The sequence below is a fragment of the Emys orbicularis genome, chromosome 3, assembly GCF_028017835.1.
Source record: "Emys orbicularis isolate rEmyOrb1 chromosome 3, rEmyOrb1.hap1, whole genome shotgun sequence".
Lineage (NCBI taxonomy): Eukaryota > Metazoa > Chordata > Testudines > Emydidae > Emys > Emys orbicularis.
In genome coordinates this window covers 180,288,489-180,311,024 of record NC_088685.1, presented here as the reverse complement: position 1 = coordinate 180,311,024, position 22,536 = coordinate 180,288,489, and the positions used below count along the sequence as shown (strand labels likewise).

The 22,536-nt window shown below is 40.9% G+C and overlaps 1 protein-coding gene across 1 annotated transcript in view; it reads right to left on the bottom strand.

The window, feature by feature from the left end:
• Window positions 1–22,536, bottom strand: part of PRKCE (protein kinase C epsilon) — a 477,162-nt gene that overhangs the window by 332,974 nt on the left and 121,652 nt on the right. Inside the window, exon 2 of the mRNA XM_065400343.1 lies at window positions 1,062–1,125. Coding sequence (XP_065256415.1) covers window positions 1,062–1,125 — 64 coding nt within the window. The remainder of the gene's footprint in view (window positions 1–1,061; window positions 1,126–22,536) is intronic.

Below are 22,536 nucleotides of genomic sequence, written 5' to 3'. Positions count from 1 at the left end.
AATAAGGTTTTTTTAAAATAGGGCAAAAGCACAGTATGTGCTTTTGCAACTTCTAGCAATTACCCGTGGACAGCAATTATTCCTTTTTGAACACCAAAATGACACATGCAAAACATTCTTCTGTTGATCCCTTAAGTGATCCAGGCAAAACAACTGTAGCTTACTCCTGTTTCCCATTTCTCCTCCTGCCAGGGCCTATATGAACTTGCATTGAGTAATCTGACCCAATAGACACTGTTTAGATAGGCAGCATTACATGTAACTATTCAAAAGAACACAGCTTAAAATGACTCACCAAAAAAGATCCCATGCCACCAAATACTCTTCAGAAGCTAAAATCTTGATAAAGAGCATGTTTGAGAAGATACACAGAAGAGCTTTGGGACTCTTAATTGTTTGGACTGTTGTAAATTAGTTTCATACCATATATGACCCGATCCTGCCCCCACTGAAGCCGCTGGCAGTATCCCTAGCAAAAACAGTTGCAGAGGAGTACCTTTAATTGCCATGGAATACCCATCTTCCTGATTTCTAGGGTTTTCCCCAAGCCAATATGCAAGTGCTGTATTACCAAATACAAACCATTACTCTTCTATTATGAAAATATTTTGCTTATGCAGTTTGCTTGGAAAGGAAATACTTTAGTGGGGAAAATACTAATAATTTAGTATGATGAAACACTTGATGTGTATAACATCTATTTCTACAAATTTAACAGTTAGTATCAGGTTTATAGCACATTTTTTCCCAAAACCAGACAAATAAGTACTCGGAAATAAATTCCAGGTATATTAAATAGCTCTAAGCTACTGTATCTTGGTTACTATCTTTTTTTTTTTATTGTTGTCTGTCTATAATTCCAGGGCTAACATGGACTGCTATTCCTTAGAGGTACAACAACATATACTTCATTAAGATAACATTTTCTTTTTAACATGAACTTGTGCAGATTAGTTAAGCAATACTGCAGTACACTGTTTTCCCAACAACATTTGCATGATAGATCTATTTAAAAAGCACCATTCATGGGAGGAACAAGATAAAATATTGAAAGGTCTTACCTTCACCTGATGATCCTGAAAGATCTATGATGACATATACTCTTCCTTCTGGCTCCAAGTCAATCTGTAATTGAGAAGAGAATGAAACACTTAGACTGGTGCTCCCTTAATGAGCTCCTGTGTGCACCATTAATAAAAGGTTTCCATTGACTCTTAAACCCAAAGGGAGAGGTCCCCAAACTGTGGGGCGCATAACGTTCAGGGGGGCGTGGTGTGGCCCAGGCCAGCCCCCACATGTGGCAGGGAGGGAGTGCCACCCAGGCCTGCTCTGCTCCAGCCCCGCCCCCAGCTGCGGTCCTCGCTCCTGGCCCTGTGCTCCTGGCCCTGGCTTGGGGGTGGGGAGTGCGCAGACAGGAGTAAGGGGGGGCGTGATCCTGAAAAGTTTGGCAATCCCTGCCCTAAGGCATGTCACTGTTCACAGAGCAAGTATCATGCTCTCACTAAACCTGACCCTGCAAAGAGCTAAGCACCTTTATGAGGTGCTAAGCAATCTCAACTCCCACTGAAATCAAGGGGCCTCCACACCCTGCAGGATCAGTCCTGCTTCGTTTTACAAATCCAATAAGCTACCTTAGTACAGTAATAAGCTTTGTCAACTCTCCCCCATGCATTTTAACTACTTCTCCCAAGGACTGAAAAATCATTTTAAAAGGAAGTGGTATCAAATAACTCTTGGCTGTAACTTACACTAAGGCCAGGTCTGCAATGAGAAAAGTACACTTATAACCAATTCAGTTTCTGAACAGACACAGATGAATTCTGATTGCAGAATACGGGGAATAAATGCACACAACTTCATTACCGTTAACATTTGTCTGGAAGTTTATTGTTACGAAATCAAAATGCTCCAATAAATAGGTACTGTATTCCATCAGGCTAGCTTGTCTTTATTATATTCTGCCTTTATTATAGTCAGCAGTAATGCAAGGAACCTTCAGGCCTGTACCCTGTAAGACATTAGCTTCAGCCATTAGCATAAGGCTTGAGCCCATGAACTTTGGATAAATAACCTAACGGTCACCCCTAAGTTTTGGGGAACTGGAAATAGAGTGTGAGGGGGAATTTTGTCCATAATGATAACAGCCAACCACAGGAACATATCTGCAGATATCTGACTACAAGAGTGCCATGGCAATGAATTGATGTGTATGATAATAAGTTGAGATAATTAATATAGGAGAAGGGGACCCTAACATAAGTAGGGTGAGGAAATACAAATAAGGAAGAGGGGAGAGATCTCTACTGAATATGCATTAGACACGGTGGTGTCAGCGTAACATATTATAAAAGCTGTATCCCAGCCTGTGAGCGAGAGGAGAGAGAGATGTAGCCCTTGGGAGGTGCCAGGATGATGGCCACTGGTGATGATGAAGGAGGTAATGGTGATGAGGAAGACAATGGCTAACATTCCAGATTGTTTTGCAAGGGATTGTGCGAGTATATGGATGTTCAGTTGTACATTCTGTATCATCTCAATCTATTTTACAGAGTTAGAGTGCTTGTGACTTTGCTAAATGTATTAATAAATTATTATAAATATAGAAGGATTCCTACAGTGTGAGTGTTGCAACTGTGTACATCGGGATTCCCAACTACACAGTAATTTTTAATACTGGGTCTGATCTTGGGACAAGAACCTGTCAACCCTCAAAGTGATAACTGGGAATTCTTAAGTAATCATATAATTAATACATAATATATGACATCTTATGGCCCTGTCCTGTGAGATTCTGATTACCCTTTGCTCCCATGATGATGGATTTCAATGGGAACTGAGGGTGCTCAGCACCTTTCAAGATAGAGTTCTTAAAAGAAAATCCGATTGGCTCTAGATATTGGAAGGCGTAGGTTTAGATAGTTACCACTATGATGAATGCAGTATAAATGCCAGGATAGATAATATATTGCACTGTACATTTCATCATCGACTCTGAATTTCACTAATTGTGTGTGATTATCTGACTCCCAGGACATTACACTGATGGCTTTTGTGATTTAAATCTCTTTAAAAGTTTCAGGACAAGTTAAGGAAAGAGAAAAATGTCTCATTTAAGTATATGAACACACAGCATAACTACAGGTTTCAGAGTGGTAGCCATGTTAGTCTGTATCAGCAAAAAGAACGAGGAGTCCTTGGTGGCACCTTAGAGACTAACAAATTTATTTGGGCATAAGCTTTCGTGTCTCTTCCATTGAAATCTCAGTGGAATGTTGCAGTGTGTTTGGAAGCAACGCATATTTTACCTTCTTCCTACCTGACCGTGCAAGATTGCACCAACACCTACCTGCATGGCAATTTAGGACCTACTGGGATCACAGAGATGCATGCACAGTACAACTCCCCACAAGCAAGTGGGAAGAGCGGAGTGGGGAGTAGGTGAAGATGGCATCTTTTCCACCATGTACTGGCCAGGAATGGAGAGCAGGAGGAGGGGAGTAAGTGTCATTGTGTAAGGGGCTGACACTTCTTACTACCTAATCCAGCAGAGGTTCAATGCCTTCCTGAGGTGACAACTATCCACTGCCCCAGACCTCAGGCATCAGTTCCCAATCTACATCTGCTGAAGTGGGAAAAGGGGGAGTGCTTAAGACCCATAAGTGCTTGGAACTTTGTTTTCCTAAAGGCATACATTTTGGCTACTAAAAACACTAAAAAATGCATCTCAAGTCACTAATAATGCATTACATTAGAATCTTGCTAATTCACACTAATGACTAGGAGACATTGGTTTCCTGATCTTTGCAAATTAGCAAGGAAGGGAATACACACAACAACAGAGCTAGGATCACAAAATGTACTTTGCTCATTAATTTTGACAACTACAGTTTAGGTTGAATTATTTATGGTAATATCTCACTCTCTTAGTTATAGGAAATTTCACTATATCATGCTGGGGTTGCATTTTTGCTCAGATGTGGGGAGAAAGAGACAGTTTGGTTGAGGATTAAGTGGTGTGCAGATTCGCAAGGTTCTATGATATTGTAGAGGGCGTCGAGGGGAAAGACACAACAATGGTTAAAACATGATTTTTTTCACATTTTGGGAGAAAATCTCTCATTCAGGCTAAGAAGAGGAATGAGTAGCTGGTAACATTTTTGTTGTAAACTGAAAAACAAAGGAATCTCTGGCAGTGCAGAGGGAGCAGTGACTGCATGTAACTCCCCAGCTCAGGGGGATACATTGAAGGGTGATGAGGGAATATCAGGGGAAACAGATGGGCCAGACGAGTGGCCCAGAGCACACTGTGCTCTGATATCCCCAGCCAGAGGACAGTCCCTCGGGGATCATGCCAGATGGTATAAGTTAGAGCAGCCTTAACAGGCTCCTTCTGTTTCCAACTTTTTATCCTCACCTATAAGGCCCTTCAAAACATGGGAACCTCTGTTCTTGTCTCTTATTGGGTCACCCCTGTGTCCTTCACTCTGCCAATAACGCCCGCCTAATCCTTTTCACACAAATGTTTCTGCAGCTCTTCCACCAAAGGAGCCAGGCAAGGGATCCAAAGAGGGCTGAGGAGTGATCTGGTCAAACAATGGGCCAGGAAAGTAATCTTAGCAGCTGCACATTGAATGGATTGGGAGGGAAGGAGAGGGGGAGATGGGTGTTAGGAAGATCAAGGAGGTGGTTGTCCAGGATGAGGATGGCCTAGTTGAGAGGTTTTCCATGAATATCAGTAAAGTGTTAAATATTTAGTGAGGACATTTGTAATAATTTCTGAAATAAAAATGCTACTACTGAAATACTATTTATCTCCTTTTGCAGTTTTTAAATACAAGATATTAGGAGATCAGAAGCACAGGTGCAAGGACAGGCTTTGAAGTCTCAGCTGATGTTTGCTTTTGAACAATTTCTATAGTACTCCACAGATGGCTGCTTGGAAGAAAAATACTTCTAGGGCTCCATTCATACCAGCTTCACATAATGTTTACTTGGGCTTTCAATAAAGGCCTTTGAATTTGAAAAATCAATACTCTTCCTCCCACCTGCCCAACCCCAGGATACTGCCCCCGCCAAAGTCAGTCAATGCTTCTCCTGAGTAGCTGAAGGTGTCACAGCAGATATAAATAAGTGTTCTTTCTGTCCAGTGTGTGTATGCCTCTCTCTCTCACCCTCTCCCTCACCTGCCCACCCCCACCCGGCAGCCCAAGACAGAGCCTTGAGCTCTGAACTCATTTCTACCACCAAGTAGGCAGCTTCCATCAGCAATTCCAAACTCTCTCTTCTCCTCTCAGTTCGTTACTCCAAGAGAATTTATTAAAATTATTTTCTAACAAAGGATTTCACCAGTTAAATGGAACGCTCCAGTACTGATGATACAGCCTTACTTACAGGTTTATAAAAACGCACCTTTCCACTTCACTCAGGATACACACACGTGTCAAATGTGTACTTTTATCACAGGCAAAAACCAGTTCCTCTCCATATAAACAGCCTCTGCCCTCTCATAAATGCTTGTGAAGACCGATGGGCCTTCATCTGATTTCTAAAGGCCAAGAAGCTCAGGGTGAAATCATGGACCCATTGAAGTCAATGGGAGTTTTGCCAGTGACTTCAATGGTCTCAGGATTTCACTCTCTGCCTCTACTGGGTCACTGAGGGGGAGGCGGGAAGGGAGTGAAAACTTACTCTAGAACTGAGTAGCTTCCACTAAGCACACCTCGTGCCAGCAGCTCGAAGACATTTAAATCAAATGACTTAGTTCAAAGGCTCCAGCTGCCACGGACCCAAAGCTCACTGAAGTCAATTAGGATATGCCTGCAATGCAGCTGGGAGATGTGATTCCCAGAGCAGGTAGGCAGACTTGTGCTGGCACACCTCGCGCTAGCATACTAAAAATAGCAGTGCCGATGTAGCAGCACTAGCAGCGGCTCAAGCTAGCCACCCAAATCCAAACCTGCCCAACCCCCGGGTCTGAGCTCTGGTGACTAGCCTGAGCTGCTGCCAGAGCCCACAACCTCCACACTGCTATTTGCAGCGTGCTAGCTCAAGGAGAGCTAGTGTAAATCTGTCTACCCGTACTGGGAATCATGCCTCCCAGCTGCAGCACAGACATACCTAGAGAGTCTTGGACTTCGGATCAGGCCCTTCATGGATAATCCCAGAAATGGAAGAAGCAGTGTCTATTAGCAATTCCACTTTATGCTGGCATAAAAGTTTATACTTCATTGCTTAGAGACTATATTGATGAGAGTGTGAAGACCCCAAATAAATTAGACAGAGGTGGTCTCTCAGAGAGCTAGGATCAAACCTATACAGGGCTTTCAACACCAAAATCCTCACTTTAAATAGAACCTGGTGGACAATTAGTGAAAAAATATTCCCATATCCTAACATCACCTAAAAAGCAATGCAAAAAGCTATCAAGTGATCTTAAAATGCTGTCTAAAAGCGTGTGCACTGCAATTACGCAGTGTAGAAACCAGTTACTTGCATTGTTTTAAGCAAAGTGCAATTCTGAAAGCAACTTTTTCAAATGCCTATAAAGACACTGGCAGGAGGCCACCAATGTCATCTGTGGTTCCAGAAGCAGTTGCTGATGGATCAAATTCAATTCGGGTAACAGTGGGCACAACTTGAATGCAATGGGGGTTACGCCTGCTCATGGCAGGTCTGAACCTGACCCTTCCATTTGGCTAAAAAATGTTTGCATCTTTGACTATGACTTGGACCATTTTTCTGTCTAGGGAGATGCTCGGAGAAGTTATTTATGAAAAGAAAAAGCAGGGTAGCAGAGAGCAAACCAAGGTGTGAACACAGCTTGCCTGAGTGACAGAGATGAGTCGATCCAAGCTGAACTTTGTTATAACCAAGGACTAAATCTATATTGTGTCCTATGCAGCACAGACTATGATCTCAACACGTAACAAAAACATTGTGCGACAGACCCAGACCAGTGGGGTACAGGAGTCTGGTAGAGGGCAAATACACTGGTCACTGGATGAGTAGTTTTCTGTGCCCTGAGTGACCAGAGCAGGGGCTGCACTAGAGTAATCAGGAACCAGTTAAGGCAGGCAGGCTAATTAGGACACCTGGAGCCAATTAAGAAGCAGCTGCTAGAATCAATTAAGGCAGGCTAATCAGGGCACCTGGGTTTTAAAAGGAGCTCACTTCAGTTTGTGGTGTGAGTGTGAGGAGCTGGGAGCAAGAGGCGCAAGGAGCTGAGAGTGAGAGGGTGTGCTGCTGGAGGACTGAGGAGCGCGAGTGTTATCAGACACCAGGAGGAAGGTCCTGTGGTGAGAATAAGGAAGGTGTTTGGAGGAGGCCATGGGAAAGTAGCCCAGGGAGTTGTAGCTGTCATGCAGCTGTTACAGGAGGCACTATAGACAGCTGCAGTCCACAGGGCCCTGGGCTGGAACCCGGAGTAGAGGGCGGGCCCGGGTTCCCCCCAAACCTCCCAATTGACCTGGACTGTGGGTTCTTCCAGAGGGGAAGGTCTCTGGGCTGTTCCCCAACCCACATGGTGATCTCTGAGGCAAGAAAATCCGCCAATAAGCGCAGGACCCACCAAGATAGAGGAGGAACTTTGTCACAATTGTTAATATAAAAATACATTAGAGAAGAGTTTGAACACTACCAAAACATATTTGTCTTTGCTTCCTGCATAAGCCAATTTCATGGCATCAATTAAAGTGTCTAGTAGTAGGTGCAGAGTAAGATGAATCATATCTGTTTTCTAAATACGTCCTATGAATAGCCCCCTTATTCCTGACGTGGAAATAAAGTGAAACAATAGCTGCATTACAGCAATGATCTTGAAAAATTCCAGGCATGAATAAAACATATGACTTGGTCTGTTTCAGGGACAATAAAGCAGCTGTCCACAAAAACAGACCTGCTTTCCACATACACCTGTCGAAACAATGCCCAAATTTCAGCATATTGTCATTTCTACTTCAGTACTTATATAACACTCATCACCATACTATCAAGTGCCTCACAATCATTCATGGATTTTATCTTCAACAGAGCTGTGAGGTACAGGAGTTTCACCCTCATTTTACAGATGGGAAACGGAGACACAAGTTAGATTAAGTGATTTGCTCAAGGTTACACAAGACATCTGAGGCTTGGCCAGGAACTAAACCCAGGATTCCTGAGGCTTAGACTAGTACCATATACACTGACTAGACCAGGGATCGGCAACCTTTGGCACACAGCCCATCAGGAAAATCCGCTGATGGGCCGGGACAGTTTGTTTACCTGTATCGTCTGCAGGTTCGGCCGATCGCAGCTCCCATTGGCTGTTCGCCATTCCAGGCCAATGGGAGCTGCGAGCGGCCGAACCTGCGGACACTGCAGGTAAACAAACCGCCCTAGCCCATCATCAGATTTCCCTGACGGGCCGTGTGCCAAAGGTTGCCGATCTCTGGACTAGACCATCCTTCCTACTTTTCCTTTAAGCTTCACTTATTCAGAACAGGCACATCCTGTCTTCCTGTAACATTAGCCACTGACATCTAAGTAATGTTTTCACGACTATATTGGCTACATTCTTCAGAGCCAATTTTTCTCTTTATTCAAGGAGTAATGCAGGAGAATCAAGGATCAAACACTTTCTTCCCCTCTCCCCTCCCCCAGCATTTCCAAATCATGGCAGTTTTTAGGCTGCTTTAAAGCAGAGTGAAACTCAATCTGAGCTCACAGGGATTTGTGCAAATTTATGTCCCACTAGTTTTAGTTTGAGAGTTTGCATCCCCTGAATTTTGTTCTGAGTTCCAGGTAAGCCCCAAACTTGGCTAGTAGCCCCATGTTTTTCCTGATTTCAGACTGAAGCTATGCAGAGCTACTTAGGCCCTAAGTAAAAACTCTGCAATCCAATAAACACACAAACAGCAGTAGCATCAAACACACTTTTCTTTGCACCACAGGAGCCAGACTAAAACTAAGTCTCTCCACCTCCATTCCCACAAACTTCGCACACAGTCCTGAATCCCCACCAAACCTCCCTAACTAGATGGGCTTTGCAGTGTGCCCTTTGGGCATCAAACATGGAAACCGAGTGGGGAAAAAGTCTGATTGCTAAATTACATTATCTGAAGAACTGATTTCATAAGCCACCTACTTAATTATGAGAGAGACATATTTTTGACTTTTGAAACAAGCTACTGAACATAAACGTATTTGGTATTTTGAGGAAATGCCTCCAGAATCTCTCCTATTTGTCCTATATTCTCACCCTATAGCTCTGTGTCCTTCCATCTGTGTCCTTCCATCTGATATGACTTCTTCTCGAACCAGCCAATGAATCTCCTTACACTGGCAAGATGCAGGGGAGTCCCCCTCCCACAGAAACTAAATATACATCTTCCACAGTGCTTACAGCTCTTAGTAGCTCTAGGAAATACTGACATGGAGTCAGAACTCCCATTTAGCAGTGCACTGCCACACAGATCATAGAGCTGCCTGTCAGCATAAATGTTAGAGTTTTGAAATTGATCCTCATAATTATGAAGACATTTCACAGTTTTGTGCCTGGTATCTGATCACAGCAATATAAAGAAGTTGAGAAATTTTAGCCATGGTAAGCTCTATAATTTATTCACTCAAACTCAAGAATATAAGAGACATCAAAGATCATGCAAAGATTCAAATAGGACCTACAGAAAAGGTCAAACATTTCTCAGTACCGGACATAACACAGAAAAGAGGAAGCCAGTGAAAACAAGATCCAGTTTGAATGATCACAGCATTCAAAAATCAATTTAAAAAAAAAACCCAACCCCCCCCCCCACACACACACCTATATATTAACACATATATTGACATCCAGACACAATACACTAAATTGGATATTGTGGGTCTTCGGTACAGCTGCACAAGCTAATGATGTGGTCTACCATGACTTACTGTGGCAAAAGTCCCACAGGCTGCTATGGGAAATTGTTTTTGAACTCATTGCAGGATACAATAAATAAATAAAATAAAAAAGAATTTCTCCACTATACTGAGACGGATGGTCTTGTGCACCACTGGACTGGGACTCAGGAGATCAGAGTGTGATTTCCAGCTCTGTCACAGACTTCCAGTGTGACCTAGGACAAGTCACCATACTCCTCATCCCTTAGCTCTCCATCTGTAAAATGGGGATAATATTCGACATTTGTCTGTCTTGTCTATTTAGATTAGAGGGTCTTTGGGGTAGGGATTGTCTTTTACTATGTGTTTGTACAGCATCTAAATGGGTAAAACAATATACGGTAAATACATGTCTTCTACTGGAAGAAGAGGATGATCTTCTACAGTATAATTGAAGCAAGAGCTGAACATGGGAGCAAACTCTCTGTGGATATCGAAGTGACAAAAAGCTTATGTGGTGTGGCAGGAAGGCGTTACTTGCATGAGTCCACAGCTCATTCCTAATGAGTGTTAGTAACCTCTAAAATAATACATCTGGGGAGGGGGATACATTTGCTTGGGGGCTACTGCCTGGTTGAAGCAAACTAGATGGGAGTTCTAGCTGATGGAGGAGAGCAATCAGACTGGTGGGAGACACTGACTGGCTAGGAAAGGGGAGAGTCACAGTGGGTGGTGGGGTAGGGGTTGTTGAATGGTTAATGGAAGAAAGTAAACTGTGGAAATAAATCTGTTAGTCTCTAAGGTGCCACAAGGACTCCTTGTTGTTTTTGTGGACAGGAAATCAGGCACAGAATCAGGCAGGAAGTTGTCACACTGGATCACAGCAGTGGTCCATCTGCTCCAGTATCCTGCCTTTTGGCAGTTGCCAGTGCCAGCACATTCAGAAGAAAACTTTGCAATGGCAGTTACTGGATAAGCGTCCCGCAGGTAAAGTTTCCTCATAACACAACCCTCCATAGCTTATGCCACAGAGCTTATGGGTTTTTATCCCTCCCCAGCTCTTGTTTATTTAAACACATTACTATTATCCATAATACAATTTTTAATACTTTTTGGATCCTGAACCCAGATATTTAAAGGTATTCAGGTGTTGCTGCGCTCAACATTGCAATACCTAACTGGTTTACGAGCCTAAAATCTCATTTTCAGAAGGGTTTTAGACATTTAGGAACCATCACTGCCATGATATCCTTGGGGAAACTCCTTTTGTTCTTCCTTCAGTCTTTAAATATGGTACTATACATTTTAATACATACATACACACTCAAATATAACCCACAAAAATCTGTTAAGAGCACCTATAAAAAAAATCCACACCATTACTAGAAGAAACTGATAACAGCAGTAGAATCAGAAATCTTCACAATATTTCATGAGAACAAAACAACTTATTTAGAAAAGTCAACAGAACCTTTGACTAATGCTTCAGGAAACTTTGCTAAAACCTGGTCTACACAGTTTTGTACCAGTATAATTATTTCCGTTAGGGATGGATTTTTTAACTGATTGTTGTTATACCAGTGTAAAGATGATCTATACTGGTATAAGCGTATTCCTCTTCCCTTGTGGGAATAAGCTATACCAGTATAAGCACATTTATACTGGTTTAACTGTGTCCATACTGTAGGGGCATAGTTAAAGCTGCATACAAAAATTATACAAGCCTATACACACATACACACCCATTGAACGCACGGGCACACACACGTCTCTTGGGGGAGAAACAGACGAAACCACATGCAAGACAGAAGTTTGCATGAAGCCACTCATTTGAAACACATCTGTTTAATATATTTAGAGAAGGAAAAGAAAATCGTCAATGTGCAATCAGTTTCCCAAGCAGATGGTTATATGATTTCAGAATAAGGAGTTTACATCATGTGGCAAAAATTGACCTGCAATTTCATCACAAAGCTTTTTCAAAATCTGTTCCCCACTGCACTGCCACTAGTGCAGTGCCATTTCCCAAACTGGAAGGAAATAATTAGCTGCTGTGTAGCTGTAACATTCTCCAGCCCCATGCAATCTTTTTAAATGTTTCTTTTCTTGGCTTATGACATTTTTTTTTTCAAAGTATATACTTCTCAGCTGGCAACCAGGATGGGGCTAGATTGCCTGCGGAGCTGATGATAAAATACTGAGCTTTTAAAATACAGACTGCTGGTTTGAATCTTGCCTGAGTTAAAAGATGACTGAAAGTTAACATCTGGTGGCAACTGTGAAATGATCTGATGATTTCAATCCAGTTTTGTGGGCACTTGTTCACATCTCATAAACCAAAGCCACAATTGTCATATTTGTTGGCAGTCCTTAGCAGACCAGGAACTAGCTGGACAGGGAGACCTAACTACTCCAATTCAGAGTTGAGAGTAGTTATTTCCTCTGACTAGAGATAGCTGAAATACATTGCCAGGGCAACATGGGAAGTTGCCCACACTGTACAGGATCTATGGATTCAGTCTTCAGGGCTGACTGGCAGCTTTCACAAGCATATATACATAACATCTACATAAAATCAGTGTCAATGAACAATAATTTAATTCTTCATATCTCTCTCTCCTGTACTATATCTGCTGTGGATTTAGTATGAAGGCTTAAAGTCTAATAGATGATAAAGCAACATTTCCTGTTTAATATATAGCACATTTTTTTCCTTCTCTTCTATGGTAAAATACTCTTTTCTTTTCCCTTTGTCATGCACTCCCTTCCCCTCCAGGTGTACTTTACAAAAGTGTGCTCAAGAGAGGAAGTACCCACACAACATTATTATATCAAAGGTGAGGGAAACCAGCAAAACTGCAGATTTTTCTGAAGGTTTGCAATTCTGATAGATTAACAGCTGGGAGCTCTATGGCTGATGTGGCATAAATTCAAATCCTTCCTAAATGAGGCAAAATAATCTTCAAAGGCAGTGTATAAATAACTGATAGGAAGTCATGAAGTTGAGATGAGGTAAAGCTGTCACTCAGATTTTCAGTAAAAGTGTACTTCATATGTATTAATCCTTTCTTGTGACATCAGAAATATCCCTTCCCAGGTTTTGGTTGCAGGCTGCATGGCAAGAGAGAATTGCTTTGGTTTACAAAAGAGATTGATCCCAAAATTTGTTTATTAACTCCATGTATTTTTAAAGGGCTTTTTGCATAGAAATGTTGGCTTGGCCAGGCTAGGCTGACAGGAAGTCAGATTACCCTGGTGTGGGCCAATTACATTGGTTCACTGTGTCTAGGAGAGAGAACTATTGTCCCTTCCACTCTGAAAGGAAGACTAAAACAAAGTTAAACTTTTGGTAAGTTACCTCTCCTGCCATGAAACCAAAGTACAGACTGGGCTGGCACCAAAGCTCAGGATGTTAACTGCTAACCTGCAGATACCATGAGACGTCACTCATGGCTTTCAGGCTTTTAGACATGACTCTACAAAACTTGTAGATAATTTACAACAGAGGTCCTAATCTGCTTGCAGCCAACATGGAGAAACAAGGGATACAGACTGAGATCCTCAGTTGAAGAAACAGCCTTAATAATGTTTCCTCCATTTCCATTCACTGTCACTATGGCCTACCACAGGAAAAGCAGGGAATGTACTACAGACAGGTGCTCCTGCAAAAAAACTGAAGATTGGCAATAAAACCAAGAACAAAACTGAAGCATGATCATCAGCCAGAAACTGAAGTATCTTGTTTCGATTCAGGGGAAAGACTGGAAGATGCTGGGAAAGGGGAGAATCACAGGCACACACAGAGCACAAAATTGTATAATATTGCAATTTACAAAGTGGAGATAAAACACAGTTGTGCAGTGGCAGCAAGCAAAGCCACAGGGAATTGATTTATGTTTTAAAAACAAAGCTAAGCTAAAAGGACGAAGTGTGAAAATTTCAAGTTCAGAAATGACCCAATCTCATTCCTAGCTATTAGAAACACTTTCCATCACTTGATCCAGTTTGAGCTACTGCTTTCATGTTATCATACTTTTTGTCTGAACTCAAGGACCATGCTTTTCAGAAGTGACTAGTTTGGGTGCCTCTGTTTCTGGATGCTCATCCTCTAACAACTTATTGGGATATATACATAAGAGTATTCAGTATTTTTTTTAATATAAAGGTGTCTCAGGTTGAGCACCCAAAAATCACTAAATTGTTTGAAAACCTTGACCTACGTGGACAAAATGCATCCCTAGTCACCCCACCAAATTCATCAGGAATGAATTTATCCCCTTATATTTAGGTACTACAATTTGCTATAAATAATGAGGCACCACTAAAATGCCTTGTTGTGGGTTCACACCAAGAGCTGATAAAAAAAGGGGGGGAACGGGGTATTTTCAAATTTTTTGCACAGAAAGAGTCACTTTTCTGTCAAAAAATGTCAGAATGAGAATTTTTTCAACCAGCTCAAGTTAACATGCAAGCAGGAATACACAACCTTCAAGTGTTATACACAAATCCTTTGTGGTTGTTATGAAGCAAAAAAACAAACGAAAAAGAAGAACCACTGGTTCCACACAAATATCCCCCTATGCACTTACATACACAACAGTGGCTTAAAGAGTTTTATCATGTCTTTTAAATTGCTTTACAATAAACATTAATATTAAAATAAATATCTAATGATACATAAACCACAAGAATAAAAACAGAACTAGCACCAAATATTTAAACAACGTGGCCCTTCTTAGAAACAGCTTTGCTTCTAACAGCTTGCCAAGCGTTCCACTGATTTAGATGCTCTGAAACAGCTATAGTTAGTGTAAACATTAGAGATTTAAACAAAGTAGAAAATAAAGTACAGCTGACTTGTACACGTAGCTTTGTTTTTTATATTTTTTCAGTCTGGAATGACAAGCCCAGTTGCAACCTCAGATAATACAACAGGGTGTGGCTGTGGGTTCATGCACACTTTGTTTTCCCACCTCTGTAGTAAATGTGATGTGGCACCACTAAAATGGTGATGTGTTGCACTGGAGCCCCTATCTACTTAGTCCTGTCTATGTTGTAAGCCCCTCCAAGTTGGCTTTTCTGGTTCTCTCACTGTTATGGGCTGCTAATGTGCCTGGGTAACTGTTAGGAAGTGAAACAGAGTATACTGGGAGCCCTCAGTCTTTACGAAATGGGGGAAGTCCAATATATCAGCAGGATTATGGCCACTAATATCCTTTAAATAGCCTTCTATACACTAATTAGGATTAGGTACTCACTACCCATCAAATCCATGCACCATACAGTATGAATGGAGCCACCAGGCTTCCAACTTTCTAAGAATGGAAGAATCTAAGGAAACATTTGCTCCATGTGCAGTGGCAGTTAAAAAAGATAAAGTTAGGAACCATTAGGAAAAGGATAGATAATAAAACAGAAGATATCATAACACCCCTATATAAGTCCATGGTACGGCCACAACTTGCATACTGCGTGCAGTTCTGGTCACCCCCTTTCAAAAAGATATATTAGAAATGGAAAAGGTACAGAAGGGCAACAAAAATGATTAAGGGTATGGAACAGCTTCCATATGAGGAAAGATTAAAGAGATTGGGTGTATTCAGCTTGGAAAAGAGACAACTAAGGGGGGATATGATAGAGGTCTATAAAATCGTAAATGGGATGGAGAAAAGGTGTTATTTACTCCTTCACATAACACAAGAACCAGGGGTCACCCAATGAAATTAATAAGGAGCAGGTTTAAAACAAACAAAAGGAAGTACTTCTTCACACAACGCACAGTGAACCTGTGGAACTCGTTGCCAGGGGATGTTATGAAGACCAAAAGTATAAGCGGATTCAAAAAAGAATTGGATAAGTGGTCCATCAATGGCTATTAGCCAAGATGGTCAGGGATACTGCACTAGATGGACCCAGTATGGTCATTCTTATGGTGGGATTATAACTCACAGGATACAACTCTCCATTGCTTTGCACCTTTGGGCAGTTATTTACCTCTGTGCAGTGTGATCACACAATGATACCATCCTGTTTAGCTAAGGTCACACAGGGAAACCGAACCTAGACCTCCTAAGTCTCAGACTAACACCTTAACCACAAGAGTCTCTTTCCTCTCCAAAGCAAATGTTCCTTTTATAAAAGCTTGTCCGAAAGAAGGTCATTGGCATCTCAAGTGTGCAAAATAATGCACAGAGGATTTCATTCATTCTTACATACAAAGGGAATTTAAAATACATACCACACACCAAAAAACAAAGTTATTTTGTAGTTCCTCAAAAGCAAGTATGCAGAGTTAGATGAAATGCCTCAAAAATCAACAAATTCGTCACATTGTTGCCCAAATTACTATGTGAGGGTTTCTACAAAATTAAAACAAATGCCTCTAGAGAACTAGCAGTTTTTCTGCTTGCAGGGTAACTTACTGTATTATCTTTTTGGTACACACACTTTTTTATTTTAATGATCCTAGTTCAGTATTTTGATGAGCTGTGTGTTGATCACTTCATTATTTTCTTTTTTTATACCACTTTTGTCTTGCTCTAAAGATGGTGTTTCTCCCTCTGTTTACTTTAATAGATTAGGAAGGGATTAATGAAGCTAATTCTATTAACAAAATGGCTATTCTGTTGAAGACTGCAAATTATCGGTGATTCACTTTGACTTCCTCTGCAGCCTTAGCCATAACAAATCCAGGGTAACTCTGACAGGCCTCTGATGTCAGCCACGAAGTGCCTCCTGCACTCAGTTAGAAAAGGATCCATTGTAGTGCACACTACCTGTGTTTAGAACTAGAATGGAAAACTCACTGTCAGACACAAGCTAGCACAAAACAAACAACTGGACACATGCTGCCAGGCAACTTATACTCACTGAAGCAGAGCTAGATCAGGGCATAATTGCCTCATGATGAGTGCAGCGACCATAAAGGAAAAACACCAACATTCGGTATTGGCATTGCTGTTGCTGTTACCTGTGAAGGTAAAATCTGGAGGGAAGCCCTTCAGCCTGGACCGGTGGACTGAGGGTGTAGAAATAAATACACCTTTAACACAACTGCAACTAGGTGTGTATGCGAGTTCTACTGTAGCATTTGTATTTAGGTTTATTCTTATCTCCATTTTTCACAGGCTCTATTAGGGCTGAAATAAATTGGGGTTTGGTCTGCTGATGGAATAACTTCACCATCCAAGACTGAATTACAGTGAGAAGTCCAACTCTCATGCCATTTCAATCCCATAAGTGGCTTCACTGATTGGAAAAACAATGTGAAAATAAAATACTGAGGTGCCTGATTTTAAGCACAACCTCATCTTGCAAAATCTTATTCAGGTGAGTAGTGCAGGTGAGGTCAACTGGAATACATATAGGTGAGAAACAACTGCTCGCATGAGTAGGTTTTTCCAGGATCAGGCTCCTTAAATTCTAAGCTTGTTGGACCCAACATGGCCCCATTAAGTCAATGGTAGTTCTGCCATTGGCTTCAGTGCACTCAGACCAGACTTTTTCTTCACAATTGTCTCTACAGAGCCTACCACATTTTTGGTGATTACTGTGACATGCAACGTACCAATGTAACTCCCTCCCCCACACACACGATGTGCAGCAGCACCAGTAAGTCCACAAGTCCCAGAATACAGATAGCAGCAGCAGTATGAATCATCCTCGGTAATAAGCAATGGGCACACCATGCAAACAAATACAAGTACCCCATACCTGGACCCATCTGGCATTACTGAGCTGAACTTCTGCTGCAGAATGCACAGATGGTTATGCAATGTGAAAGGTGTTTACTAAAATCAGGTTACAGTTACCAACAGATGCTGCATTATAATCCCTACTTCACGTCTACCTTGAACATTTCCGTTTATTGTAGTGCTTTAAAAGGGTCAAGTTTTTATAGAGGTGCATGTGTGTGACCCTCTTAAGGCATGGGATTTCAGTTTGATTTGGATGTTTACCAGAAGCTTGCTAAACCTTACTCTAATTCCTTAGGCTGAGCTCGAGACTTCCAGCCCATTCTTGGGAGATTTCCAGTACTTCCTGGTTTCAGTTAGCCCAGAAACCTGGGGAGCATCTAGCCTTGCCAGTCGTGCAGCAATTTGGTTGTTCCTCTTTCAGTCCAGGTTGAAACAGGAAGCAGAGAAATACAAGCATGTTAGGTCTTTCTCTGCTAGATTAAAGAACCTTTTAATACCTAGTATTTTTCCCCAGGAAGGTATTTATACACTGATCAAGTCACCTCTCAATCTTCTTTTTGATAAGCTGAACAGATGAGCTCCATAGGTCTCTCACTGTAAGGTATTTTCTCCAGACCTCGAATCATTTTTGGATTCTATTCTTGGTTCAGTCACTGACATGCTGTGTGACTTTGAGAAAGTCACTTCACCTTTCCGGGGCCCCACTTCCCCTCTCACCATTAGTCTTATTTAAATTGTAAATTCCTCAAGACACAGACACTCTCTTATTATGCCGTTATACAAAGGGGCCCTGATCTCCTGTATAACACCTGTATACGTGTCTGGAGCCGCTAGGTGCTATACTAATATAATTTGCTATAAATCATTAAAGTGGCTATTAAACATTATTATTGTAACATATCCATAACCTTAAGGAACATCACACTTGTCACAACGGTGCACAACTAGTGCTTCCTGGCAACTGCGGGGACAGAACTTAGACCTTCCTCCATTTGCTGTTCATAGCATGGGACCTATCAATGCTGATTCCATTCAGCAACCAGCAGTGGCACATATGCAAACAGGCAGGATAGTAAGAATATCAGTGTAGTTCTTACCTCATAATTCCCAACCCGTATTGAAAGGGCAGTGGTCCATAAATTTCCTGTACATAAAAAGCTGCTTGGGTAGGCAGAATAAATTGCCATAACGGAAAGGCACTGTATGGCATGTATGTCTCATGAAAGATCCTTCCTCCACAAAAGCGTTTGGAAAGAGGGTGCTTCTTCAGAAACGCATACTTCAATTCAGGAGGTAGGTTGCTTCCTCCTCTTAGTGGCTTTCTACTTCCAGCTGGGTTACAGACAATATAAAAGCCCTATCCACCAGGCATTCTGTGGGAAACTCAGCTGCAAAGTAGTACCTTGCAATCACCTACTAAGGGCCAGATCATGGTCCCACTCAAGTCAATGTCACAACTCCCTTTTATTTCAGTGGGCTAAATGTGGAAAGATCTACTTTAAAAGGTGACCTGAAATGGCAAAGATATATTTCAAGATAGAAGTTCTATAGTTAAAACTGTAAGAGAAGTCCACAAGCTGTTTATCCAGAGACAGAGCAATGAACACTTTACACCACTGATGTCAAAGACTGAACTGGAAAAATTTAACTAGTGTGTCAGGGAGGTTCTTTTTTTCCTTTTAAACAGTGGTTTTCTGGGTTGTGGCAAAGATGAAAATGATTCACACACAAGTATGACCTTGCTAACTGTCAGGGCAAACCCCCTTTAAATAAAGCTCCCTGGGGAGTCCTATAGCTCTCCATGATGTCTGTGTAATATTGCACTGCAGAGTGAGAGTTTTGGACTGTTTCCATTTCTGACTCCCTGACCTTATCCAGTGTGCTGGCTGTGGCTCAGTCAGATATGTTGCATTCTAACTTTTCCCATGAGTCTATAGAGTTTCTCTTTTGGGTTGTCTCAGATTTCATTCTCTGCAAACCACCTACTTTTTAAAAGCCTTCCACTTATTCTAAACTGCAAAATTATTTCTCTCCAATCATCCAGGAAAGGAGCCCCCTACAAAAAGTTAAAACATTCTACAATATATACACGAATCAGTCACTAAATAAGAATACAAAGTGCAATTGAATCTAAATAACTAGAACACAAGGGTATAAATATTGATGATCTCTTGATCTACTATTTTAGCTCACAGACAGGGATAGATGTAAGAATTTCTGGCTGATTTGTCTATTGCTCTTAAAAATTCTTCCAAACGTGCTATTTTGCATCTTTGGAATTGCACTAGTTTGCACCAAACAGCAATTACATTATTATTATTTTTCTGGGTACTGTAAGAACCTCTAAAGAAGGATTTATACCCTCCTTGCTGGCAGAAATTTTAAGGCTTCTGAGAGTCCCCCTTGGTCCTTAAAACAGAATCTGAGAGTCAGAGACCAATCTTGGCAATTCTTTCTTTGCAGAGCAGAGCCTTCTCTATCGTATTGCAGTGGAGGTAGGAGCAGAAAGCCCAGATGCACTGATCCATTCTAAGGCCCCAATCCTGCAATCATGTACACAACTTTCCTACCTGGAACTATGGCAATAAAATTAAGCAGTGCTGAAATATTTTCAGAATCAGGGCCTAAGACTCACTAAACCCTGGGCCAAAATGTTAACGTGCAAAAACTACCTTTTCTTATTAACTTTGGGATACAATTCTGCAGAGTTTGCCTGTATTATACTGTTTTCTAGCGTTCTGTTCTCCATGTGATTAACATCTCCAAAAAGTATTAAAAAGCTAAATCAAAATTAACTCAAAGCCCTTGTTCAGTCAAGAGATTTTTGTGATGTTTGATAATGAATAGAAAAAATACGTCATTTAGTTATTTTTCATTAAAATTAAGTACTAAAAACTTGAAGACTTTAATTCTACTATCTTTCTCATCTAGTCATGTATACCATATTTTTGATAAATATTTTTTTAAATGACACCTATTTGAGACCATTATTTTTAGCATAACAATCACATAGTGGCAAACAATTAGATATTTGCTTATAACCATCAATATTTCCTCAGAGAAAATTCTCCTTTTGGGATTAGATTTTCCACATTTCTTATCAGCCAGAAAGTGTTTTTTCTAAAAAAATAAATTTGGTGGAGACTGTTTTGGAGATATGTAATGCTAATGCACATATTTTTTCTATTGTAAGTTATCATCACACTTTGTTAACCAACAGAATTAAAAAATGATCTGCCTTTGGAAAAGTGCTCGTTTTCATCCATATTTGACCAAGTTTGAAAGAAGTTAGGTGATTATAATAAAGATGAGAGACTTAACAATAACTTCGGAAAATGCTCAGATTTTTGTGGGGACAAGAGCTTAATGAAGCCTCTCCCAGTTTGCACATTCTCTGCCCAGCCTGATAGCCACAAGGGCTGGGACAATTTGAATAATTTCCCTTAAGAATGAGCACAGTTCTTTTTGTTGGTTTTCACAAAGCAGAAGGAGGCAAGGATCCATTTTACATGTGGTAATATTTTCCAGGGCTTTTTAACCTCATGTGATAGACCCCCAATTTAGTCAGCAATAGCTGGGGGTAGAGAGAAACACTACTGGGTCCAAGTACAGCATTTTCTACCTCAGCAAATTGATCACTTATTTGGTTGATTTATTTCCTTCAACCAAGGATGAAAGCTCTTCACAGACACCAATACTTGGGTCCAGCAACTGGGTTACATAATCCAGGTTGATTATCCAGTCACTATCAGGAACAGTTCTTTTGGGTGTGAATTTGGGACTTCAATGGCAGAAGAGAAGGTTCTCTTCACTTCCTTATTTCCTATACTTATTTCATTAATTTATGTTTCATACAGTATATGCACTATAAAGGGGATAATGCTGGTAAAAAGAAATGAAGAAAATGAAAACTTGTCAGATCCCAGAAAAATCTCAGTTTGTCCCTTGAGACAACCTGACACTCCCTTAATAGCAAAGTCTTCCAGTTATCTGCCTCATGGTCCATTCCTTTGCAAACATCTGTTATGATAATGAAGGTTGTGGGTTGGTTCCTACTTTTATAGTGTTATATGTTACTTTATTTTTGGTGTACTGATCCTACTAAATGTTAGTTTGTGGTTCAGATAAAAGAAAAATCAAAGATGCTGTGTAATATTTTACAAAGTTCATAGCTTCTTTTACCCCCCAAAATACCAAAAGTGCATTCATTACTAGCCACCCATATACATATCAGTGACCTTTGGGGGGAGGATAGCAACCAAAGGGTACAGAGCAGTTTGCAGAAATGGATGGGGGGAGGGGGAAGAGGGGAGCTTGTGACCCATAGCCCTATTTTAAAATTTTACCATAGGATCATAATAATACACAGATAGAAATATTCCCCAACATCATAAATGTAATCTTTAGAGTTTCAACAGTTGCTTCTGGTTTGAAGAAAACATAGCTAACTTTCTAATAATATTGGTGAGGAAGGGAATTTTATACCACACACTTTCATCAAAGTCTTCATCTAAAGTTTGCTAATTTAAAGAAAAAAATTCAATGAAAAAATGAGGAGTCAAGCTTTTCATGCAAATATCATGAAACACGTCCCTTTTTTTAACCACCTCAGTCTTTATCATCCCACAATACCTTACTTAAGAAGAAAAGAGAAAAATAAAGTAATGAAGATGCACGCCCTTGGAAGAAGCTTGCACAGAGGACAAAGGAATGACGATTGAACTAATATGAGTTAACATCTGTTCTCAGATGACATTTGCATTAGCACTGATACAACAGAGAAAGAAGTGTAGCCGCAGCTTTTACACTTACAGAAATAGTGAATCTGGTGTTGCTATTTGCATCCTGTAACACTGTCCTGGGATTTGGAGAGCTGCAACCACCGCAATCTCCTTTGTAACTTAAGGGAACTTAAGAGCTAAGAGTTACCATATTGCTAGAGCAGTTTATAGGTTCTGAAGGGTTTCAAGAGAGCAAAGCA